Source organism: Pseudopodoces humilis, chromosome 4 (genome assembly GCF_049639895.1).
Source record: "Pseudopodoces humilis isolate 2021_Gansu_Grassland_sample_001 chromosome 4, ASM4963989v1, whole genome shotgun sequence".
Classification (NCBI taxonomy): domain Eukaryota; kingdom Metazoa; phylum Chordata; class Aves; order Passeriformes; family Paridae; genus Pseudopodoces; species Pseudopodoces humilis.
This window is the reverse complement of record NC_142203.1, coordinates 38,701,680-38,725,529: the sequence shown is the minus strand read 5'-3', so window position 1 is coordinate 38,725,529 and position 23,850 is coordinate 38,701,680. Positions and strand designations below refer to the sequence as shown.

The 23,850-nt window shown below is 39.3% G+C and overlaps 1 protein-coding gene across 3 annotated transcripts in view; it reads right to left on the bottom strand.

Moving 5' to 3' along the window:
* The window catches only part of PTCH1 (patched 1), a 64,488-nt gene that overhangs the window by 6,918 nt on the left and 33,720 nt on the right, over window positions 1-23,850 (bottom strand). For all 3 annotated transcript variants that reach the window (XM_005522740.3, XM_014252354.2, XM_088054488.1), the window contains exons 13-20: window positions 16,806-16,924; window positions 14,465-14,864; window positions 13,660-13,969; window positions 8,330-8,472; window positions 6,178-6,361; window positions 4,371-4,651; window positions 2,699-2,836; window positions 1,231-1,373 (exon numbers count right to left, since the gene is read on the bottom strand). In XM_005522740.3, the coding sequence (XP_005522797.2) occupies window positions 1,231-1,373; window positions 2,699-2,836; window positions 4,371-4,651; window positions 6,178-6,361; window positions 8,330-8,472; window positions 13,660-13,969; window positions 14,465-14,864; window positions 16,806-16,924 (1,718 nt within the window). The remainder of the gene's footprint in view (window positions 1-1,230; window positions 1,374-2,698; window positions 2,837-4,370; window positions 4,652-6,177; window positions 6,362-8,329; window positions 8,473-13,659; window positions 13,970-14,464; window positions 14,865-16,805; window positions 16,925-23,850) is intronic.

Below are 23,850 nucleotides of genomic sequence, written 5' to 3'. Positions count from 1 at the left end.
TATCATACATAATCCGCATGTCAAAATGTTCCAACCCTTACAAAACCAGGTCCTAAAAGAATAATTCTATTTCTTCAATACCAATACAATAAAGTAAAAAATAGTAATTTGGTGGAGAAAAAAATTCTATTTCAGGACCTGGAGTACCTGTATAGTAACAATCTTAATGTAGGTTTCATGAGATCTAACTGCAAACTGCCTGCTTTCTTCAAATATCTTCCATACATAAACAGAAAGCCTGATGAGATTTAGCAGTCATTCTCTCAGTTCCTGCCCCTGACATTTTGTTGCTCTTGTTGTCAAATGGATGTCAGTTAAGTCTAGTCATCTATCCAGTTTATGTCTACCTAAGTAGTTAAGCTATCTTCCAGAGCATTTTTATTTGGCCCAGTTCTACCTCAGCTCCATTTTAGGGCTTGGATTATTTGTGTGTGTGTGCTGTAGTTTACCACAAAGAGCCTGTGTTACTTCCAAGATTAGCCATTTTGCAGAGCTCCCCAGGTTGTTTGGAATAGAAGAGGATCTGTTTCATTGCACTTCTCAAATTCCCCTCAAGAAAAGACTTGCTTTCCTCTATACTTGATGAACTCACATTCTTAATTATATTCACAAGAAACAGCCTGCTTGTAGTTCTAAACAGAAGGGTCTTTAGGCTTTGCTGTACAAAATTTTAGTATGAAGTTCTGTGTTCATATTTATGGTTCCCTAGCTCCCAAACAGGGCTCTCTCCCCCCACCCCCCCCCCCGCCCCTTTTCCTCATTATGTAAAACCCACATAAGGATAAAAGGGGAAGGCCCTGAGAGAGTCACTTGCAGCACAGCTGAATGTTTGTAGGTTCACGTGTCCTTTGCATACAAATTCTTGTGCATACGAGAAGTCTGGAGGACCTCAGGGCTAAAGGTCAGATGCAGCTAATACTGGACATATGAGATGCTTTGAACTAATTCAAACCCAGCACTAGCAAACTTTCTAAAGAGCGACATTTTTGTGTTCCTTCATGCTAAGTGTCAGATTTTCCTGGAACAGATTTTAATGTCAGCAATGGAAACACTACCATGTCTAGCAAGTAACAAGGAGTTAATAAAACAGAGGGAAAGCAGGACCATGACATAAGCATACTCGACACACCATGCAGAGTAATAAAATGACAGATCAACTGAAGTGAATAAAAATTAAAAGCACACTGATTTTTATTTTTGAAAGAAAGTCAAAACACAAAAATGCTTTACCTGACAATAAAATCAAACTCTGATCCTGCAAGCATTAACACCCCAAGCAGAGTGGACACGGCCCCATCCAGCACTGGTGCAAACATGTGTTCCAATGCAAGCACAGCCCTATGGTTCCTGTCTCCTATGGCAGTTAAAAACGCCTGTAAAACAAAAAAGTCCATTTCCTTAGGCAGATATATACAACCTTCCAAACAGCCTCTCTCCTAGCATACACAGTTTTCCATCAGTTAATTACTCCAAACTACAGTTTATCAAAGTTATCTCTGTAGCTAGTTAACCCTTGAAAAGAAGGCCTGATCCTGCAGTTACACTACATAGCAGCTGCTGAAGTCACAACCAGAGTAAGCACTGATGACAGAGTCAGACCATAGTAATTCTGGAAGCAATGCCTACATGCAACAGTAGCCTTTTGTCTCTGGATTTGCCTATTTCCACCTGAAAAGAATTGATGTCATGGTGAAAGCACTTCAGGTGTGAAAATTGCAGAGGTATGCATCTCATTCTTGTGGGTTGTGGCTTCCGTGACTTTTTTTAGATTTCATTTAACTCAAAAGAGTTTTTGAAACTTTTAGTATTTCAAAGCTAGCAGTTCTATACATAAAAAATTATCCTGGGAATAGTGCTGAACATGGTAGTGCCCAAGCAACAATATCACTAGTGAACAGCCTTCATCCCTACAACTCCTTAGGAATAAGCTTTATCACACCTCTTCTACACTATTAGTTTCTAACACTTCCCAAACTATTCCAAGTCCTAGCAAACTCATTTACCTCCAAAAGTCTATCTGTAGCCGCAGTGGAAAAAAGATGACATCACTTGAGGGATCCAATTGCTCCTCTCAATGTATTCTTTTCATTTAGGGTGACTTTATGTGCCCTAACTCTATACATCATCTAAACTACTAGATAAAATATTTTCCTACAGACTGCATGTTTGTGCTCAGTATTATTAGCCAATGGCTTCTGAAAAGGTGGTGCAGATTTTACAAATGGAACACTAATTCAAACATGTTCACATTCAAGAAGTCCAGAAATACCAAATGACACAATATCTGATTTTGAAAAACTCCTCTGAAGAATTCTCTTTTGCAAGATAGTGAATCTACATGCAAGAGGCAACAAAAAGCTGTGTAACACTGATGCAACAGACAAGGATCATGAAAGTCTGGACTGAAGCAATGTGATTTAAGATCTCTGTTTTTCTCTATATAATTGCATCAATCAGACAAACGGGTATCACAGCTAATGGATCCTCTCTTGTCTCCTGGGAGACTGACTCAATAGCTAAGAACTACCTCATCAAGACCAACCCTATTCCATTGAAACAAACAGAAAGGTGTACAAAACTGTGACCATTTTCCTTCTGAGAATCATGTCACTGACAAGAAACTGTAAGGATTTATGATCTAAACATTGCCACCATTTTATTTTAAAATGTTTTTAAAACGTTTCATGATTTCACATACCAAAGCAACGTGAACAGTGAATTCCACACCAATGCCAACAGAAGCAATCAGGATAACCACAGGCACTGCACTCAGCTTTATTCCAATCAGACCCATCATGCCAAACAGCTCCACAGTCATCAGAGCCAGCACCACCACCTAGATGATTTCAAACATCTATTAGCATCTTCTTATACTCCAGACAATGAGGAGAAAGACATTTCAAAATAACATGGTTACCATAGGAATACTACATTCCTCAAAGCCATCCTATATTCCCAAAGACAAGCTGCTTTTACTTGTTTCATTTTTCTCAATGGCAGTGAATGCTGAATAGTCAGTCTAAATTACACTCTAAGAACCAGTTAACACATGAAGTACCAGCTTTGTATCGGTTACAATCCACCAGCGAGCTGAAAAACCATTTGTTCCTCCTCATCATGGATACTCCCAACAGGTACATTTTTCTTTTTCACCCATCTTTCAGACAATCCTTCCAGAAAAAGTATCTTTCAACTACCTGTATTTGATCTCTCTTTTGCAGAACTGCAAATATAAATGAGGATGTCTAAAGCACAGAAGGAATTAAATGCCATAATCAGCTGATGAGCCTCAGGTTACAGAGGGACTCTGAGCTTTTAAGGTATTTGGGGGGATTGACATGGACAAAGTGAACAGTTAAATAGAAGAGGAAGCTTTTATTTTTCTTTCATCTACCTTGCAAAGAAAAAAAAAAAAACTGAGGAAAAGGGAGGGGAAGAAATCTGGAGAATCAACTTTAAAAGTAGCTAAAGCCAAGCAGGAAAAAAAAATAGACAGGCTTATAAAAGCAATGGTGGACTCTGAAAATAAACACCTTTTCCAAAGGAAAAAAAGTATGCACTACAATAAATGATTTTATAAGCTAATGAATCAAGCATAATAACATAAATCTCTTGATAAGGTGCTATGAAAAATATTCTAGACTAAACATTTACCTTTTAACATACCTGTCATATAAATGTACATTACAAAAACTAGTAACTGTTTTATGCTTTTCTACTTCTGGCGCTTTATAAACCATACTATAGTTTATGGAATTTAAACATAGGAACATCATTCATTCAATTTAACTTGAATGTTTACTGAGAGGCTTATGGTGCCTTGCATAAAGTATGGAGGAGTATTCTCTGCAGTTTACAATTTTATGGTCTTTCTCCTCGACAGCTCAGTTACAGGCTTTCCACAGTGCATAGCATACACCATAAGCATTTCAGTTTTTTCCAGAAAGATTGCATTCAGAAATGACTGGGAAAATTTACAGACAAGCTAGTCATAAGCAACTGCCTCGAAAAATAACTACGTGTGACAAAAGAAGAGAGGGAATTGAGAATTAGAAATTGTTTTAATAAAGCTCTTAATTTTCCTCTGCATCTTCATTTCTTACATTAGTGTGCATTTGAGCAAGGGTAGAAGTTTATGTACCTTTCTAAGAAACCTTTAAACCTGCAAAAAAGGTGGCCAGAAGATTAAGGTTATTAAGGTTTGTACCTTCAGCATGAACCCTACCCACTCAAGTTGAATAAATATATAATGAATGATGCAATATACATACTCCACCACAGGCCCAGACATAAACAAAACCTTCCCGACTACAGCAAGAGCTATGCTGAAAGGAATTTGACTTCAACAAAGACCCTTATAATAAACTTACAATGATCCCAGCTGTCCAGGGGTTTAGGAGGAAGAGGGCACACACCAGAAACGTGCAAGCTAAAACCACACTAATGGATAAGAGGAGCCAGTGACGAAGTCCAATGTACTGCTCCCAGAACAGAAATGGGTAACCATTTGGGTAGCTGGAGATCCCCAGGCTGGTGTAGTTATTACAGATAGCTCTCACTTTCTCGATAGCCTCCACAAAGTCAGAAGTTTCACGCAATCCATTGAGGTAGAAAGGAAACTGAGCATATTCTATGGGCTCGGCTGCTGGAACTAGGAAAATGATAGCAGTGTTAAAATACGCTTTTGGGAAGAAGATGATATAAAGAGACCAGGGTTAGCAAAACATTTTATTCTTTTTATTCGTTTTTTATTTTATTCTTTATAGAAAAATGCATAAAAGGTGGTGAATTTAAATTTTACTTGTTTGGAATGAATTATAGTTTTAAAACTCTCCAGTAAATAAAAACTGGATACAGTACAATGAGAGTACTCTGTTTTAACACGCAGTGTAATGGATGAACATAGCCTACACCAAGTTCCCTAACAGTTAATTTAACTATAATCTTTCAATCCATGTATTTAATTCTAATCAGTGTTACAGTGCTTTTTACTGAATACCTGGTCAAAAATCTGTAACTGCAACATAAGAGTAGACAATCACATAATTTAAAAATTTTATCCAAATGCTCCTTTTTTATGCAGTTTCTCCAAAATCAAAGGTAATTTCCCTGAGATTAATTGAAATCCATTGACACAAAACTAGAGGAAAACTAGGCTTGAGCAGGTTGGGTTGTTTTTTTTTTTTAAGATTTCCATCAAATATTTGGAAATTCAGATGCAGAAATCCACATTCTGATGGAAATTAGTGGAGGGAAAAAAAACAAAACATAATATAAAAGGTAATGGCTTACTGAGGAAATATTTTTTTTATCCTTTAATGATTTGACAAACCAACACTCTCCATACTTATTTTTGAGTGTAATGCAAGGTCTTACTCTATGACAAAAAAAGGCTTCTACAACAGGCTTTTGGTTACTGCCATTGTGTGTTCCAAACCCTGCAGCTTCATTCAGTTGACTAGCTTAACATGATTTGCCCTATTCTAATCTCAGCTATAAGTTTTCATTAAAACAAAACTTGGCTGACTGCCACAAAGCTCTAGGGTTTGGATACACTGAAGCATGGTTTATCCAACCACATTTCCAAGTGCACCAGTTGTCCCCTACATGCCCTTTCCCCTTCTCTACTGGTGTCCAACTAGCAGTCCTCCCAATGAATTGAAAGCTGAAGCAAAGCCAGCTGGTACTGGTGCCAGGAAAAGAGTCAGTGGTGTGAAGTGGGACTTCTCCTCTAGTCCCTCTAGCTCTTGTACCATATGAGTCCAGTAGCTTAGTGCATGGGTTGCCTTGGTAAAATTTTCATAGGTATTAAGAATTGAGAACAACCATGAGAGAATTTCAGTAATGAAATTTCAGAATAATTTAGGCAGAAATTTCATGAAATGCCCAGGTTTCTCACAAGACAGAACTACCAGGTAACACTTAAAAAAGCAGTGCTTACTATAAATTTTGAGCTTTAAACTGTTTTATAACTCATTATTCAACACAATAAAACCCTGTAATGGTGTCACAGTTGCGGCAGTGCTTGGATCTCCTATAACTACAGCATAACATAATGTATTCTTCCTGCTTCTGAGCCCCATGCAGCATCGGGGGTTACTGGGGTAACTGGTGCTTGAAGGAAGAAGTGTGGGCACTCATGTAAACTATAGGACACCAAGATGAAATGCTACTTACTCCTCAGCCGCGTTTCTGGCATGTAGTCTGCTTTGTCGTGGACCCACTCCGGGCGGTGCGGGCGAATGTTGGCTTGTGAGGCAGCATAGGCCACAGGGTCGTTGCTAACCCAGGCTGTCAGGTAGATGTAGAAAGCATTTGGGTTAATGATTCCATCTGCATCCACCAGACGCTGTTTAGTCAACTGCAAAATGGAAAAAAATTAGAAGCCTTTCAGAATAAGTTTTGCTTTCAGGGCTCTTGCCATAATGCTTTCAACAAATGGCCTGGAGATGCAACACACGTATAAGAGGGTAAAAGCAAGAGAACATGAATCTTCACTTGAAGGGACTTATCAGTAAACTACTGTCTCACAACAAAAGCAAAATCTAAGAAAATGCAGTGACAGTGGTTATTTATAAGTTAGTACTCATATAATATTTACAATAACCACTAAATCAACAGATGGTTCCAGCATACACTGAACCAATTAAATCCAAATTCTGGAAGACTGCAGCCAAGAATGAAAAACAACCAAGCTGGAGAAACATATTTAAAGACATGGAAAGAAAACCTGGCAAGAGTCCCTACACATGTCTGTGTGCAGTTAACCTCTGTTGTTAACACTGAAGGAAATGCCACCCAGTAAATGGAGGAGAGCTATAAAAATAAAACAACATCTGTATAAATTTTGCTAACACTTGCTTCCTATGACCTATGTATTCAGAAAATGCCCAGCATCAAAAAAGCAGACGACTGCCCTGTGTTATTTGGGTCACAGTGGGCAAATGCATCTGTGGGGTAAACAGCAGTGGTATACTTCCAGGGTTCTGTTAGCCAAAACCTGCACAGCTAGAGCTCTGACAGAGGACTCCATGGGTGGAAAGTATTACTGGGGCTTTTTGTTTTGTTTATTTAAAATTGGCTCAGCTCCAGTTCCAGGTCTTTTTAATGAAATGAAAAACAACAGTGACAGCAGTTTAAAAAAAAAAAAAAAAAAAAGAAAGAAAAAAGAAAAAAAACTTGGATTCCAAGAATCTGGATTCAATTAGTCCACAGGATATGCAACAACTGTATGTCTTCAAGCTGTCTCTGGAACTGCACAGTACAGCGCTCAGCCCCTGTGGGTGCACCACACTTTTCTCCCTCCCAGGCACAGGAAATTATATCAGCAGCTGCAGTCCAATTGCATTTGTTCCACAGCGTACCTGGTACACTCTGCTAAACAAAATCTCACTGAAGGTTTTCTCTTCAACTCCCTTTCTTTGCCTAATTCATTGCTGAAGCTTCATTCAGACCTGACAGCATGTTGCATGTTGCTATACAGCAGTGTGTTTCACACACTACAGTAACTTTGAACAATGTACTCTGTAAATCTGTCACCTTTAATGCCAGGAAGAAAAAAAGAAAGACAATAAGCAGAACTGCCAAGAAGCTCATTAAAAACACTATTTTTCTGCCTGAAAGCACAGTGAGTTGATGATGACTCTCAGAGAGGAGAAGGTATGTTGTTGAAGAATTTTCTTCTTCAGCATTTGAAAACTAATTTTAGTGTAAGGAGTCATTCCTAATGTATTTCCACTTACAAATGGCTACAGTAAATGCAGTCATATGCTGTGGTAACCTCAGGCATATTTTATTTAGTCAGCTCTAACAACTGCCATTTGTAGTTCTACCACAGTTTAGATGTATTTAGTGATGGTGGTACAAGAATATGATACTGCATGTAATAATTTCAGTCTCCTTCCTCTATAATTCATCAACATATTTTTTAAAATGTTCTACAGTGCACAAATCAGTAGGAACAAACCAAATAATTGCAAATGTCTGGCACAGGACTGAACTCCATACACCTGTGGATACAGAGAAGTATTTTTCACAACAATTTCCATGGAAACTGAGCATGTCTGGCAAGGGAGCACAAAATGCACATCACCCAGTAACAGTCAAGGACTATCATCTTCCATGTTGATTTGAACACTTTGCAACATAGGCCACACTGAATCTGAGGAGTGGCTTCAGCAAAGTCAGCAAGGCCAGACAAGAAAGGCATAATTCAGATATTCAGCTCCTTGAGCTGGAAAAAAGATACTACAACCTTTGTAGACTTTGCACTTCCCCCCACTCCTGATGACTTGTGTACTGTTGTGTAGCATGTACTCTGATACACTACCTGGCTGATGTCAATGGGCTTTGCATGGTTGCCTGTTTGTACCAAGAGTTTGTAAGCCAGAACAGCATCGTCAGAACCATTTTTATAGTTGTTGTAAGTGATCTTCCCAGTTTCCCAGTCACTGTCAAAGGCATCCTGAAGTCCTGAGGAGTTAAGAGAGGCAAGGGAAAGACAGAACAAGCAGGTGAATAATCACTCTTATAAACAAATTTCAGAAGGAGAAAGAATAATGACACTTTTTCATAGCTGAATCAGGATGTAAATTATCAACCTGGTACCTCCTACATTTAAGGCTCCACACTGTCAATGTGTGGGAAGTATTAGTTGCGTGTCCAGTATTTTGCCCAAAGAAAGGCAGGGGAAGCAAGAAAATGCAAGGGAGAAGCCCCAGAGGTCCCTGAGTTGTGCAGACAAGCAAAGCTGAGCTAGCAAGCTGCAGATGCACTGGCATAAATGGTTTCACCTCAAGGGAAATTGAAGATCTTCTTCAAGCATTGCCCTTGGAGAAGTGTATGGGAAAGAGTTAATCTTGTCTAGAACAGAAAAGGGCTGAGCTCAGCCCTCATCCTGCTTCACCACCTTACAACCAGAGGAGGCATATGTGTGTTACCTAGAAGGGAAACATTCTCCTTACTCGCCTGTGCCTCACCAAAACCCTGGCTGAGTGCACTGAGCCACAGAGGAGGACACACACCGCTCTCATTACTGTTTTGGGCTACTGCAGAGCACTGGGGCAATAGCTTCTACACCATAACCAGAAATTCCACTATGAGGGGGGAGAAAAACACATTCAAACTTTCAACTTCAAACAGCAATTCAACTGCTCCTCAAGCACAGCGTGAGTGAACACGATTTTGTCAATTTGTTCCATCTGTTCAACTTGTGCAGCTAATACAAGTCATGGGATCTGCTGCCAGCACATGTAAAGATCACAGCCAACACCTATTCACTCTCAACTGTTATGTTCCTCCTTGCCACCCTTCAAGGGGGAGGGAATACCTCACAGCAGAAATTTGGATCAGATTTAGTACAGGAAGCCACAGCCCCATACAAGGAGGCTCTGTGCAAGCAGATGACAAACCGCATGTCCAGGGAAGGGAAGAAAAAGGCCGGGGGAGTGGTGGTAGAGGAAATCGTCGACCCACCTCACATCTGGGCTGAGGAGCCATAATGAAAACCATCACTGCAGACTGGATAGGTTAGCTACAGCTGTACTGAGATAAGAGCACTGGAAGAGAAAATGCACCCAGCTGACAGCGCCTGCAGGACAGAGTACCCATTCCCATTGACAAACTCGTCCTCTCTTCCTTAGAAAACTGCCTCCCATGCTGTCTCACTAAACCATGTCAAATCATGTGAAGCCAACAGGCTGAGAACCAAATGATGAAAGAAGCCTGCCAGATCTCTGCATGCAGTCCTCTAGCGCTGGTCCAGGAGGAGGACAATTTGCCATCAGGTTTTCTGACATCATCAAAGGACTTTGAGCTTCCCTTTGAAGAAAGCACTGTTTGCTGGCACCACAGAGAGGGGAAACATTGGTTAGGGTATGCAAAAGTACCAATCCATCCCTTCTGTGCTAAGTCCAGCTCTACGTCAGTTTTTCACAAAGTGGCCAGGTGAGAGTATTTGGGCTATCATATCAGTGACAAGAAACAATGACCTTGGAAAGTTAAGAGGATGCTATCAAAAAAGCACATAGAAAAGAAGGAGACGACCTAAGAACAGGGTTACTTCCAGTAAAAGTGTCTCCCTTATGCAGGAAGGGCACACAAGCTGCTATGATAGACAGCACATCAGGGCAGAGCTTTCACATCAACATCCCACCCCTGCCAGGGGGCTCCACAGACACAATAACAAATAAATCCATTGGCATGTGACGTTACATTTGAGGTTGCAGAAAAGGGCATGTACTTTGAAACGTTCCTACAGTGGGAGAAAACTCAGCTCTCTTACATCTCCCTCTGCTCCCCTGTTCTCACAAGCTTGGTCATCCTTCAAATCCTGCTCCCTTTTATAACTTTATTCTTCAGCCAGCTTAAACACTGATTTGGGTCATTTCATTGCTCACCTCGCTGAAACTGAAAGTCTACAGAAAGAATATTAAAAAACCACTGGCAGTTGTGCTTAATTTCTGAAGAATTTCAAACTTTCAATAAGTAAAATTTGCCATTACACTTTAAAAGTTGTAGTAGACTGCTGCTTTCAAAGCAAGTATGTTCATAACAATTATTTTAAAAGACATTTAATTTATTCAAATGGGATTAATTATATGCTTCTGGGCAGAAAGATGACATCTTTCTGCAGAAAAGTTATAGAAATTAAGAGAATTTTAAAAACTTTATATACAGGATTTTTTCACATCAGCAGTCACTTTTGCTTAGTGTTTCAGAAGAAAGTGACAACATCACAAATTATGCGGGAGTGGGGGTGAGGAAGGAATTCCTACTGACTCATGTGAGCAGCTGCCACCATGAAACACCAGATAAGATTTCCCTTTGCAAAAACAAGCCTAATTAGAAGTCATCAGGGAATCCAAGCTACCTCATTTACATTTGGTCACTAACAAAAACAGTATTAACATTTACAGCTTAAATGAATGATTAGTGTTACCTTTTCTTCTGTTGCATTTTCAGTAACAGAAAATATGGTAATATAAACAATTCTAGGAAGAAAATACAAGGGATCTCTGAAAAGAGAAGTGCATGAGGCAGAAGGCACTGTCCACTGCAATTAATGAGGAAGAATGTACAGCTAAACCAAAGATGCCTTCTTGGTAAAAAATGGTTTTGTTGATATGTTGTTGCATCCTTCATTCTGCTGGACAAACGTGTGTGTGTGTCAGAAGGCCATCTTGAGCCATTAACCTCTGGCACTGAATTCACAGTCAAGCTGGCAGGAATTAGCCATGCAGGTCAAAGCTGTTCCTGTTTCGATTACCAGTCCTTCCAGCACTTAAAACCATGCCAGTAGAACTGCTCCACCTCACAGAGGATCCAGCCTAAACCTGTACCTTGTTTATAAATTCTATCTTCATCTTCCCTTCCCTTGACTCCTTTGGCACCAGCCATAGCTGGTAACAATCAGGTGTCACTCCGCCTGTTAGTCTGGACCTTTAGGTAATTCCCCAACTATGACAAGCATGGCAGCTTTTTGTACAGAAGTCTAGTAACACAGTGCCCTGTACCACTTGAAAACAACATCTTTCTACTGATACATCTCAATATCCTCCTTTGCAGGCCTGTGAATGCAGTATCACACTCTGTGAAGAGAGCCCTGCAACTTTACAAAGCAGCAGGGTTTTAAGGTATTAAAACCCTCTCACAAAAGGTGGGGAGGAGAGGTAAGGTTACAGACCTAAATGCTGATTAATAATCATAATGATTAATTCTAAAGCTGTGTGTGATCAAAAGGCCAATCAATAGCCTGTCACAGGGCTGGCAAGTCACATGGACCACAGCAAGTCACTAGTGCTTTCTGGAGCCTCCCTGACCATTCTGCTGTAATATTTTAGCTCCACGCAGCCTGTTGGTATACCCCAGGTACCAGGAATACACACAGCTCCTCTAGTGGAAGAAAAGCAGAGGACAAACAAGGATAGGCTGGCTAATGTGGACTGGAGGGGAAAAGTAACTGTGTGCAGTAACTAAGTACAGGGTAGGAACAACCCTATGAGAAAAGCGTGTCTGTAAAGAACACACAGGAGCATGGAGATACAGCATGAGGGGACATGCAGGCCCTTGGCCACACAAACAGTCCTTAGCACAAGAGGGACACAAAGGGTTGCAAAGAGGACAGGGAGGCACCCGAAGTGAAGGAGGGATGGGGAAAGTATAGGGTGTGCCTGGTAGAGGGGCGCTGGAATGGGAGTACTCCTGGGAGTAACACGGAGTGGGCTAGCCTCCAGCATTTCGCTTGGAGCAGCCTGCAAGGGAGCAGATCCAAGGGCACCTCCTCCTGACTTTATCGCTGGCAGACTGCGCTGAGGTTGAACACTAATAAAGCTTCCTGAACACAATCTCAGATTTCCATCTCCCTCACAGGGGAGGGGGAGAAAGTGGAAGGGGGGACACCAGATACATTTTTTCCTACTGTTTTGGAACAGCAGCAAAAAAAAAAAACCACAAAAGAAACAAAGTAAACAGCAGAGGTTTAAGAGAATTTAGAAAAGCATGTAAAAGGATGATTGCTTAGAATTCCAGCAAGCATAGTAAGATTCCAACCCAGCAAACATCTAAGCTATGCTGAATTTTCTTCCTGCCAGTAATGCCTTCCTTACAGCTCAATATGCTTATGTGAGCAAAATATTTTAAATAAAGCTTCCAGTAAGTAGACTGCAATGAATGGATCCAATGTACTTAAAAACCATTAAATCCTCCCAAAGCTAATAAATGAAATACTGGTTTGCATTATTTAGCAATGCATTAAACACATGGGAAACCCCATTTTGTGTAGATTTGTCACTTACATGCATCTGCTTTCCTAATATTTTTCAACATATTTTCAGAATGAATAAAATACATCAGATACTGACAGTTTCCTATATGTTCTCTAAGAATTAGTGGCTTCAGTAGTCATCTGTACACAATTAAGTTTAAAATTTAGTCTCACCAGGTCAGCACAATTTTATTTTTATTTTTTTTTTGGCAAGAGCTTCCTAGAAATTCTCCCAGTAGAAAGACATAGGTAGAACCAAAATAATCCTGGGCAGGGTACGTTTGCTGTTAAATTTGCTAAGATATAACAGGACTCCTTATTTTAAATATAAAACAGTTATTTGTCTCAACATGTGCTATTATGGTATCTTCAACATCTTCAATTACTTGGTTTCAGTATCATTATCATCATAGTACCTGAAAGGCCATGCCTTCTTTTGTCTCTCCCCACCCTGTTCACTTCAGAACACAAAAGCAGCACCTGAGAAAGGGTGACTGTATTTGATTGGAAACCTAGACTATGCGGTAAGTTCCTAACCCAATGAAATACATAAGCCACACTGAATTTTCTTCATGCCAGCAGTCCTAGTTGAAGCCAGCAAGATCACTCAAGAACTGAAAGTTAAGTCTGTGTCAGAATACATCATGAGACAGGGATTTTTCATTTACTGCTCTGGAAACACTCTTTCAAACTGTCTTACTGGGGAGTAAACTTAAACACAAAGAATTTAAGTGACAAATAGTGAGTCCACACATGGGTTCAAAGCAGCACCCAGGCATTCTCCCTGCTGCTCAGAGCCTTTAACTGTGTGACAGTATTTGAAGAAAGCAGCAATACCACTGTGAACAATTGTTCCTTCTGACAAACTAAGAAAAATTTCTGTAATGCTCTCTTACCTTGCAGCCAGTCTCGAAAGTAGTGCAACCACATCTTGGGGAGCTGCCTATCCTCTTCCAACAAGACATATGCCACGTTGCTGAAACTTCTGTGAAGTTCATAAAGTAAGTGCTGGACATTTGGATAGTCTGCTTTCTGTGTCACAATGTACATGTTGTAGAATGAAAAGTACTTGAACTGTGCAGCAATAAAGTCATATTCCCGTGTTTCCCGTGGTACAATGTCTGTGAGATCTAGTCCATCTCTCACCCGGGTAGTTCCATAAAGGCTGAGCCCAAGTAAACCCAAAAAAAGAAAAATAACCACAATCTGCAACAGAAAACAAAATCGTGCTAGGTTTTAGGTTTCTGAAGGAGCTAACAATTCATAATATCATACTACAAAGCCAAACTCAAAATTAACATCCATCAGTACTTTTGAGCTTTTTATTTTTCTGGGGTTTTTTTCATGCATTACATACTACAAGACTAAGGTCATTTGTTCTTCCTTGAAGGGGCTCTGCATCATAGATGAGAAGTTTTTATTGTAGTAAAGTTTAAAAGCAACTTTAAATTCAATGTTCACAAGCTTACATTACTAAAAGTCACCAGAACCCTCATTCGTAACGTATATTTGAAGTATGCCTCTATAGCACTTGTAAGATAAAGCTTTTAAAATAAGAAATCAGCTACAAAATTATTAAAAACTGTTGTTTCACAAGAGTTGAATTTACTCCTTATATTTAATACCACTGCCAGGGCAATTTTATAGCTGGGCGAGGCCAAAGTCTAATTTTGAAAAACAGGTAAATCATTCCCCAATTACCTTAGCTTTTGGTTTCAGGAGGAATGGAGCATAATGCTTTTCTGCAAAAGATGAGAGTGTCCACTTCGTACAGGGTTGCTCGAGGCAATGTATACTGGAGTCTGAAAACTGGGAAAGTAAATCCCTCGTCGAGCTTGTGCTTTCTGGGCTCTGGCAGCTCAGATTATCTTGTGTCACTGTCACTGGCTGCACAGATATTTCTGAGCGAGGCTCTGCTGTGGTGTAGTACACCTGCGTGTGAGGATCATATTCTGTGCGCAACTGCACTGTGGACTGCATTGTAATCTGAGTTTCATGTGCAAAACTGTGGCTGCTGTACGGGGGTGGAGGACTGTAGCAAGTATTGTCATTTTCCACGTACGCTTGAGGCTCAACCTGAATCACTCTGGTGACACACGGGCTGTAAGAGAAGAGAAAAACATCAGATCACATTGAATGACAGATCTTTATTTCAAGCAGGCTAGATAGGATAACATGCTTTCATCTGAGATTGCTTCTACTTCTGTTGGACAGTTTACGCTAATTATGTGCAACACTTAGATGTTAATTTCATTCTGTGCATTTAGGAGACATTTCTCAGGCATGGTTCATAGTGTAGGCCCAGAGAAAAGGTACAAATTTCTTGTCCTCCAGGAAAAATGAAACGGCATCTGTCTGAAGACATTGACATGTATACACATCACTCCATTAATTACACATGCTCATCAGGTAGTTGTACACAGATGGAATGCACACTAAGCCTGTGAGTTTGCATCTCTTTACCCATGCTGAGAATTAAGATACTTAGATGAAGAGGCAAATGCAAGACACAGTTCTTCTGTTTAGAACAAATGAAGTAAACTCTTAAGTAAAACTCGGGCATTCTGGGATTTTTGAGAGGCAGGTTGAAACCACTTGCCATATAGTGACTGAATATTTTATGCATCAGGAAAACATTAAAGTACTAATGAAAGGATTAATTCCTAGGAAAGGTGGGCCATATGAAGAGACAAAACCATGGAAGCAATTGAAGAATTCCCTTTATTTTAGTCTATGCAAGACCCTAAGAGATACCTAGTTTATATAAAAAAATTATAAATTATCAGACAAGCCTATTCCTGTACATGAGAAATAACAAATGGTTGATAGTAAACAGTATCAGATATTTTTCACAAATGCACAAATCCTACAAGAAGAGGAATTCAGAATGTTGCCTACTTAATCAAAGCAAGCTCTCACTAACTGCATTTCTTCACATGCAAAGGGGCTGAATTCTGATGCACATTTGGTGCAGCTTCAGATGAGGGAATAAATGGAAGGTCTAAGTGCCCTGAATTCCTGAGAATCAGGGCTCCAAGACACTAATACATTTGGCTGCTCTCTGAAACTATGACTGAATAATCAATAGCTTGGGATTTTCTCCCTGTTTTAACCATTCTTTTAGAAACAAATTTAGCAAATGCTTTCTTCCTCTGACATATCAAACTATCAGCTCCTGGATGTGTGTAAAAGGCTAAGACATCCCGATGCAGATTCTCCACACCCTGGTTATGACAGCAGGAGTACATGTGCAGAACGGTAGCTCATCCTCTTCACTGCAGTCAAAATAAAAAACTACGGTAGGAAAGGTGTTTCGTTTCCAAGCAGTGGCTCCACTGACAACAGCAGACTGAACCCCCATTCTAGGCTCAGAGTTGGCTATGTATCAGGTGAGAGTACATTTGCACACACTTTAGAATGGCAGAATTACCATTCCATATTACTATTGCAGCCACAAATGACACTTTATCAAGCATTACCCTGTGATGGTAGTGATCATTCCTTATAGTTCTATGAAAAACTCTCCTAAGGGGAAGTCATTTTACAATTTATTTATTTAGGTTTAAAGGCATAAAAGCATAAAAAATAATTAACATTAATCATAATTAACATAATGATTTATGGCAAGTCAGGCTTCTCAGTATCATGAGTTATGTACAGCTTTCCAGGATTAGCCAGTACTGACACTGGACACTTTGCAGTAACTCATAACATTCTAAAAATACTTCAAGATATTTCTAAATAGTGTATCTCTCATCTGCTTTCAGAAAGTTCTTCTCCAACAGTCAAAATGAACATATGCAGGAATCAAGGGGAAAGTGTGGGGGAAAGGGGATGTGGGGGAAGAGAGGGACACAGATGGATTTCAGCTTTTCCCTTCAGGCAGGTAAAAAACAAGGTAGCAAATGTAAGCCAGTCACTAGCAATGAAATTATAACAATAACATGCTTCCCCCACCTTAATGAAGAACTCCCACTCCTGACAAGGAATGAATGCACTGACTGGTGACCACAGAAAGGACAAAGCTACTGCTCACTCTTACCTTGTAAAACAGCAAAATATGTCCAGTCTCCTGTCTTCTCGACGATAAAGGTCCATGCTCAGGATAGCAGGGAAAATCAGCAGAACCATAGCAAAATTGAACACCACCACAACTGCTGCCTAGGGACAATCATAGGATAAGTAATGCTGCTAAACTTCATGTAAGGAATCAGCTTAACAAAGCATAAAAATCCCTTTCAATCCTCATCCCCACTTACCACTGCAACCCATCTGGTGCTTTCAAGCTTTTGCCTGAGCAAACCGAGAGATATATTTACATTCCCATTTCATTATGACATTGTGATAGTCCTTATTTTAATATTCAAAACTCATTTTAATACTCAACCTTGTATTATTATAATACATCTATGCCTGGATATGTAGTGATCATTTTTGAAGTGGAAAAACAGTCTGTTGACTCAGTAACCAAATTCTTACACAAAATTCTGACATATTTAGAGTCTCAAGGCAAAATAAAATGGAAGCAAACCTGAAACTAGAACTGAAGTTCTTACATTTATGGGATCTGAAGCAATTATCACAATAATATTAAAGCATGTTATTAAATCAGAAAAGAAGATTTCAGTAAATTTTTTAAAAAATAGACCAGTTTAGTGAAATACTATGCACTTGATAGTCTTATTTAAAAGTTTAGCCAAGAAAGAGCAATATTTTATCAGGGATTATTTTTAAAGGAGAATCAAAATTAAAGCAACACCACATAGCAAGTATATGTATTAATATGTCTGCGTTTAACAGTGCTTGATTTATGAGTCAGTCTACCAAAATGAGTCTTAAATTGGAACAAGAATACTTGATTTAATTTGTAAAGCAAGTATCACATAATGAAAAAAACAACCTCCCCGCCCACCCCCTTTCAAACCATGCTCTGAACCCTTTCCCACACAGAGATTCCCAGAGAATTTCCATAAACATATGTGGTGCAGCATCTATCATTATTATTGATAGCATTTATTTGTAATGCAGAATTGTTAGGAGCACTAGCCATCACAAAGAGAAAGCTGGGCACTGGGAACTGGAAGACAGTTGTAAGAGCAGGAGAAACACAGGGGAGAAAATTGTTCAGCCACCAACCAACGAAAAGAAAAAAACCCTTTGAAAGCCTTGTGTTTTACCCGTTTGGTAAGCAGTAGCCATCTCAGTAATAGCTCAGTTTCATATTAAGCTATCCATATATAAACTATCAAGTGTCCCCACCTGTAACTTCTTAAATAATGTCTGCTTGTGTTCATACATTCTTAAAGAAGAACAAAAGTTGGGCTACAAAAGCGACCCAAAATAAATGTGATGCCTTTTTTTCCAAAGGTAACATACGGTTTCTTTTGATCTTGAGAGATCAGACCTCAAAACTGGCAGTATAAACAATGTGATATCCAAAATCCGTATTTTAAAAAATATTGAGTTGCTTTTCAGTTAAATTACATAAATTGCTTAAATTTATCAAAGTAAATAAAAAATTAAAATCAAAGTAATAACACACTGAATGATTTTTACAGTTTTGAAATTGTCAGACTGTAATAACAAGCTTAGATATTGTTTTTACTGTTCTGAAAATTACCAAATCAACTATTTATGTAAATATTTTCTAGTTATTTCAATCATAAATATGCCGAATACAAAAGCTAGTTTTATTGCTGTTTCTCTTTTCTGGTCTCCAGCCTGATGAGTAAAGTAAAATTTTAGTACTTCTGCTTGTCTGTAGACAGGGCTACTAAAACAGAATTACCGGGTAGTTGAAGCCAAATTAGTATTTAGTTTTAGTTTAGTATTAGTATTTAGTCATCTTTGTGAGAAAAGATCCAACAATTATTTAATGATTTATAAATATTCACACAGAAAGGTATGCAAGGTCATAGCCGAGACTTTAAAATTAAGTGATTTGCTTTTGATCTGCTCTAGAATTAATTCAATCTGTCAGGAAAACAAATGGCTGCTGTTGAAAGAAAGGTGTTTTTTGGACCTCGTTCTTACAACTGCTTTCTTTGCTGGTGCTAAACCAGAAAAAGGTTGAATCACCCATATAACATGAATAATTAGTTGTGCCTAACCAAGATCTTGTATCAAGGATCAGCTAAGATTTACTGAGATTTGGAAAAAATAGCTGAGGTCTGACTCAATAATTCTTGCCCCTCTCAGCATGGCTGAAAAACCAACAGAAGTCCTCTGTTTCTGCTCTATAAACTGCAAATACTTCACACCATATCAGTTCCCTCTCTAGACCCTAACATCCTTGAATCTCCAAATATTACTAGATACGAAAACTAATACTTAACTGTGTGGTAGAGATGTAATTAAAGTTAGTTATATTGGCATTTGATTTTTTTTAGGAAGCATCAAAACTAATCCAAGAACACACAGTAAATCTGCCAACCTACATCTCTTTGTCAAAAGAACTAGATTTTCCACTGTGACATCCTAGCATTGATGTACTAACCACCCAGCAAGTAAAATATTTCAAAGCAATCTCTGTTCTGATTTTAATTTAAATAGATTCATAGAGCTTAATATTGCACTTACTATACATCACACACTCTCACTCACCTTAACCCAGTGTTACAAGGATTAACAGTTCTCAGTTTTCACAACTAAATAAGTTCTTAAAGGAATTCTAATTTGTTGGCCCATTAAAACACCCCACACTGTGACTTGATAAGGAGAGGGAAGGACAAATTACTGAGGAGTGATTCAGTCCCTGACCTGTTGCATCTGCCACTGCTTCCCTCCCAACGCCATTCATACACACAGGGCTGTGGAATGGGAAAGTGTGAGAACTGAGATCATGACAACAGCCACAATCTGTAAAAGCAGCAAGGAGCTGTGGCAGCAGAGCTTCCCAAGTACAGCTGAAAGCATGCTTAGGATTTCTGGGAACAGGACATCTTCTCTCATACCTTCAGAGACCAATTGGGAATGGGAGAGAAAAAGGCCTCGGACCTTTTCCTTGGGAAAACAACAAAGGCAAGATTTGGGACCTATCAAGGCTGTAAAACGAAGGCATTCAATGAAATGAGATCAGAGAGCAGTAAAAAAATTCCATTAATCAGAAAAAATTATGTTGGTCACTTCCTGAGAAACACGCTACGGTTTTTGCATCTTTTCATAATGCACAGCCTAAAAATATTATTGCTGCTGCAACTGTTAAGGGAGACAGAAGAATGGCAGTCTGTGCTGGAGGCAGCAAGGGAGCAGGGAGCCAGGCTGGTAGGTATGTGCTGGGGCCCCGCTGAAGTATGTGCTGCTATGTGCCATTCCTGGCAGCCCACCCAAGGAGACCGGGTGTGCTGTATAGCCAGAGGTGATGAACAGATGAGGAGGTCTGTCAGGAAAACTTCCACCCTACTGCTCTCTATCTGCAACTCCCTCCTGACATGGCATAGGCTCAGATCCCTGCCCCTGACCCCCTTTTCCCCTAGGCTTTAATTTTTCTTGTTAAATTCTCATGTCAGGGCCAGAGAAAGGTAAATTATGTGGATAAAGGTGGGGGACAAACCACTTCAGCAGAGTAAGATAATGGAATGAACTTAAAAACATACATTCTTTCACTCCAGAAACCCACCACTGCCACCTGGCAATGGACTTTTCTACATTTAGAAAAAAAATTTGTCATTCTTGTGGTGAGGATAAAAGTTACTCCTCTGCTCATTAGCAGATCCACACCACTCCTCTGCTGTTAGGGAAGGAAGTTTCTGATATAAGAAAGAAGAGGTTGATAATTTTTTTTTTTCATTATCCTTCCTGGGCAGAACTTACTGTGTGACAGTCTCTGAACAGTCTGTCTTAGGAAACAATACAGCCCAGAGTTAGTTACACTCAGCCTTGACTTCCTTCACTTATAACCAAAACAAAGGGCTGTGTTTAACACATTCCTACTGTAAGCTTCAAAACTCTCAGTGGATTTCTCTGATAGCCTCTTCCTTCACCACCATTTTAAGAAACAAAACACATCTGAAACTTCAGGACCTACTCCTTCAGAATCCTAGGTACTCTTAGAGATGATTCTTAAGGCTGAGTATTTGGGTCATATTCAGCAATCTCCAAGCCCTAAAACTATTTAAGTAGGGGGCTAATAAGATCAATAAATTAAAAAAAAATAAAAAATAAGAATTTAAAAATATTTAGAATTTAGAAAGACCTAAAATAGTCCCTACTTGTGCATGCAAAGATCTCAGTTTCAAAAGAACTGAATTCCACTTTTTAAATTTTGGAAAGAGCCAACACTAGCAGACTCCTAAGACAGCATCAGACTTGAAATGTTTGAGTTTCATAATGTAAATAAACAACTAAGAGGTATCAATGAACTGCTTTAGCTGGCAGAATATGACAGAAGCTGAGAGAAGAGAGAAGGCACTTATGTGCAAAACATGAGTTTTCTAACTAGAAGTTTGTCTTGCAGATGCAGGAAATGGTTTCTTCTCCTTCAGCAGCCAGGTTATTTTACCAATACTGGGGCTCAAAATTATGGAAATGTTAACAATTACCTTGTAGTGTCTTAAAAAAAGTGAATGAAGAACAAAACAAGGTCAAGAGCAATCCTTCTTTTTAGGAAGCCCTCTGTTACAATTCACTATCTAGATGAGAAGATGGTAATATCTGTGAAAAGTAAATGTAGCAGTATTTTATTGCTTTTTAAGTTTTGCTAGGAAATCATCAAAGACAGCAAAGACTTTTTGTTTAAACAAGTCTGAGTAAGAAGGAGAGAGAGGAAGGAGATTGTAATTTAAATTTAATTTGATTGTAATAAAGATTTAATAAAGATTTAATTTGACTGTAAATAAAGAAATCCATACATAAATACAGACCACCCAGCAAAACTGCCATGGTTCTCTAATTCCAAGTACTGAGATCAAAGTAGCACCTGATTTTGGTTTTACCTGGTGAAGCTAGGCTCTGCAACTAATAGATGTTCCTTTCTAAGGACAAAGATTTCATTTTAGCAGTTGCTAACTTGTAAGTGTATCGGTCATATCTGTAACTCTGACATCAATGAATACCCAGTATAAGTCTCCCACTGCTCTTTCTTTGTATGTTTCACCTCTTACAGACAAATACGATGCTACTGTATTTCAGAAAAGACAAATTACCAAGTGAGGAAAGTTTGAGCAATTCAAACCTTAATTTCTGGACACTCATGTGCATTCCTACACATAAATTCCATATTAATCACTGCCTTACAAAAGACTTTGATGTTTTTATCCTGAATAATATCAACATGTTCATACAATAATATAGGATGTTGAAATCTCACTAGAATCTTTTTGTTTGTCATTTTGCTATGCAGACTTTGTTTGAAACTTTCAGTGACTCAGTCTGTAGCATGGCAGGAAGTGAAAATAAATTACTTTAGGACAGGCATGCATAAGTGATTACAGTATCAATTACAGCTGTTGTCTCCACATACGTTCTAAAGGCAAGCTGTCACATTATGATGTTGAAGAGTGAAAACAAGAAAAAAATTTGATCAGATAATAGAGTATTAATATTGGTGGCTCATACTCAACAGCTCAGCAGTGTGATTACGACAAATGGCCCATTTGTATTGAATACTTCTTTATGAAATGCACTTAGGCTGATTTAACTTCTAAAAGCAGACATTACAGAATCTGATGACCTCCAGTATCCTGTTAGCTGCTGAAGGTACCTGTTGAATGTTTGAAATTGGGCCACAGACTTAGGAGACATAAATAACAGCGGAAGTAATATACTACAAAAATATTTCACACATCTAGCTTAGTCTTTACCAAGCGAACCTTATGAGATCTAGCAGAAACCAAGTGCACAGTCCTGCACCTGATATCCTGGTACCAGCACAGGCTGTGGATGAGCAGATGGAGAGCAGCCCTGTGAGAAGGCCCTGGGGGTGCTGGTGGGTGAGAGGCTGGACATGACCCAGCCATGGGCACTCCCAGCCCAGAGAGCCAAACGTGTCCTGGGCTGCATCCAGAGCAGTGTGGGCAGCAGGGGAGGGAGGGGATTCTGTCCCTCTGCTCTGCTCTGGTGAGACCCCACCTGGAACCCTGCATCCAGCTCTGGGGTACCAGCACAGGAGAGACATGGAACTGTGGGAGGGAGTCCAGAGGAGGGTCACAAAGGTGGTTAGAGGGATTGAGCACCACTCCTGTGATAAAAGCTCAGAGAATTTGGATTCCTCAGCCTGGAGAAGAGAAACTCCTGGGGGGACCTTATAGCAGCCTCCCAGTACCTAAAGGGGGGCTACAAGGAGGGCATATAGTGACAAAACGAGGGGAATGACTTTAAACAGAAAGAGGGTAGATTTAGGTGATATATAAGGAAGCAGGTTTTAAAAATTGGGTAAGAAAACACTGGAACAAGTTACCCAGAGAAATCTAGTTGAAGACGTCCCTGCTGAGGCAGTAGGGAACACGACAGGGCTAGATGACCTTCAGGAGGTCTCTTACAACTCAAGTTATTCTGAGTTTCTATAAAATAAAACAATTCACTATCACATGATCTGTAAGAAGAGACATCTATGTTTTGGCAAATCAGCAGAGCTAAACACTGCTAACCATTCAAGACTAAATACCTAGGTTTAGTTGCCACAAGCATCTGCTAAATGATAAATTTAGCCAATTGCCTATTACAAAGGAAATTTAAACATTATTAATGCTTATTAGTAACATAACTGCAATCACAAACAGTTTACCATTTTGCAGTTTAATGCAGGCACACTTAAATCTCTAAGAACAGCAATAATTGCCTCATGTATTAGGAAAAACTGCAGCCCTGCTTCCTCTGGGTAGCCAAGGGCTCAATGAGAATAAAAATCAATGGAGAACTAGGCTAGGAAAGAAAAAAAATAACTACTGAAATACAGTGCTCTATAGAGCTATAAATTGCTTGTGTCAGGGGAGAAACTCCCAAAGCTTTCTTCAGTCTTCACTTTTAGAAGAAATCCTTCTCCAATATAATAAATACTTCGTATTTCTGGAGGCATACTATCACAAGTACAGGAAGACAGAGAAAGTGAGAGCAAGCAATGCATAGCTCAGCAGATAAAATTCAGGTTT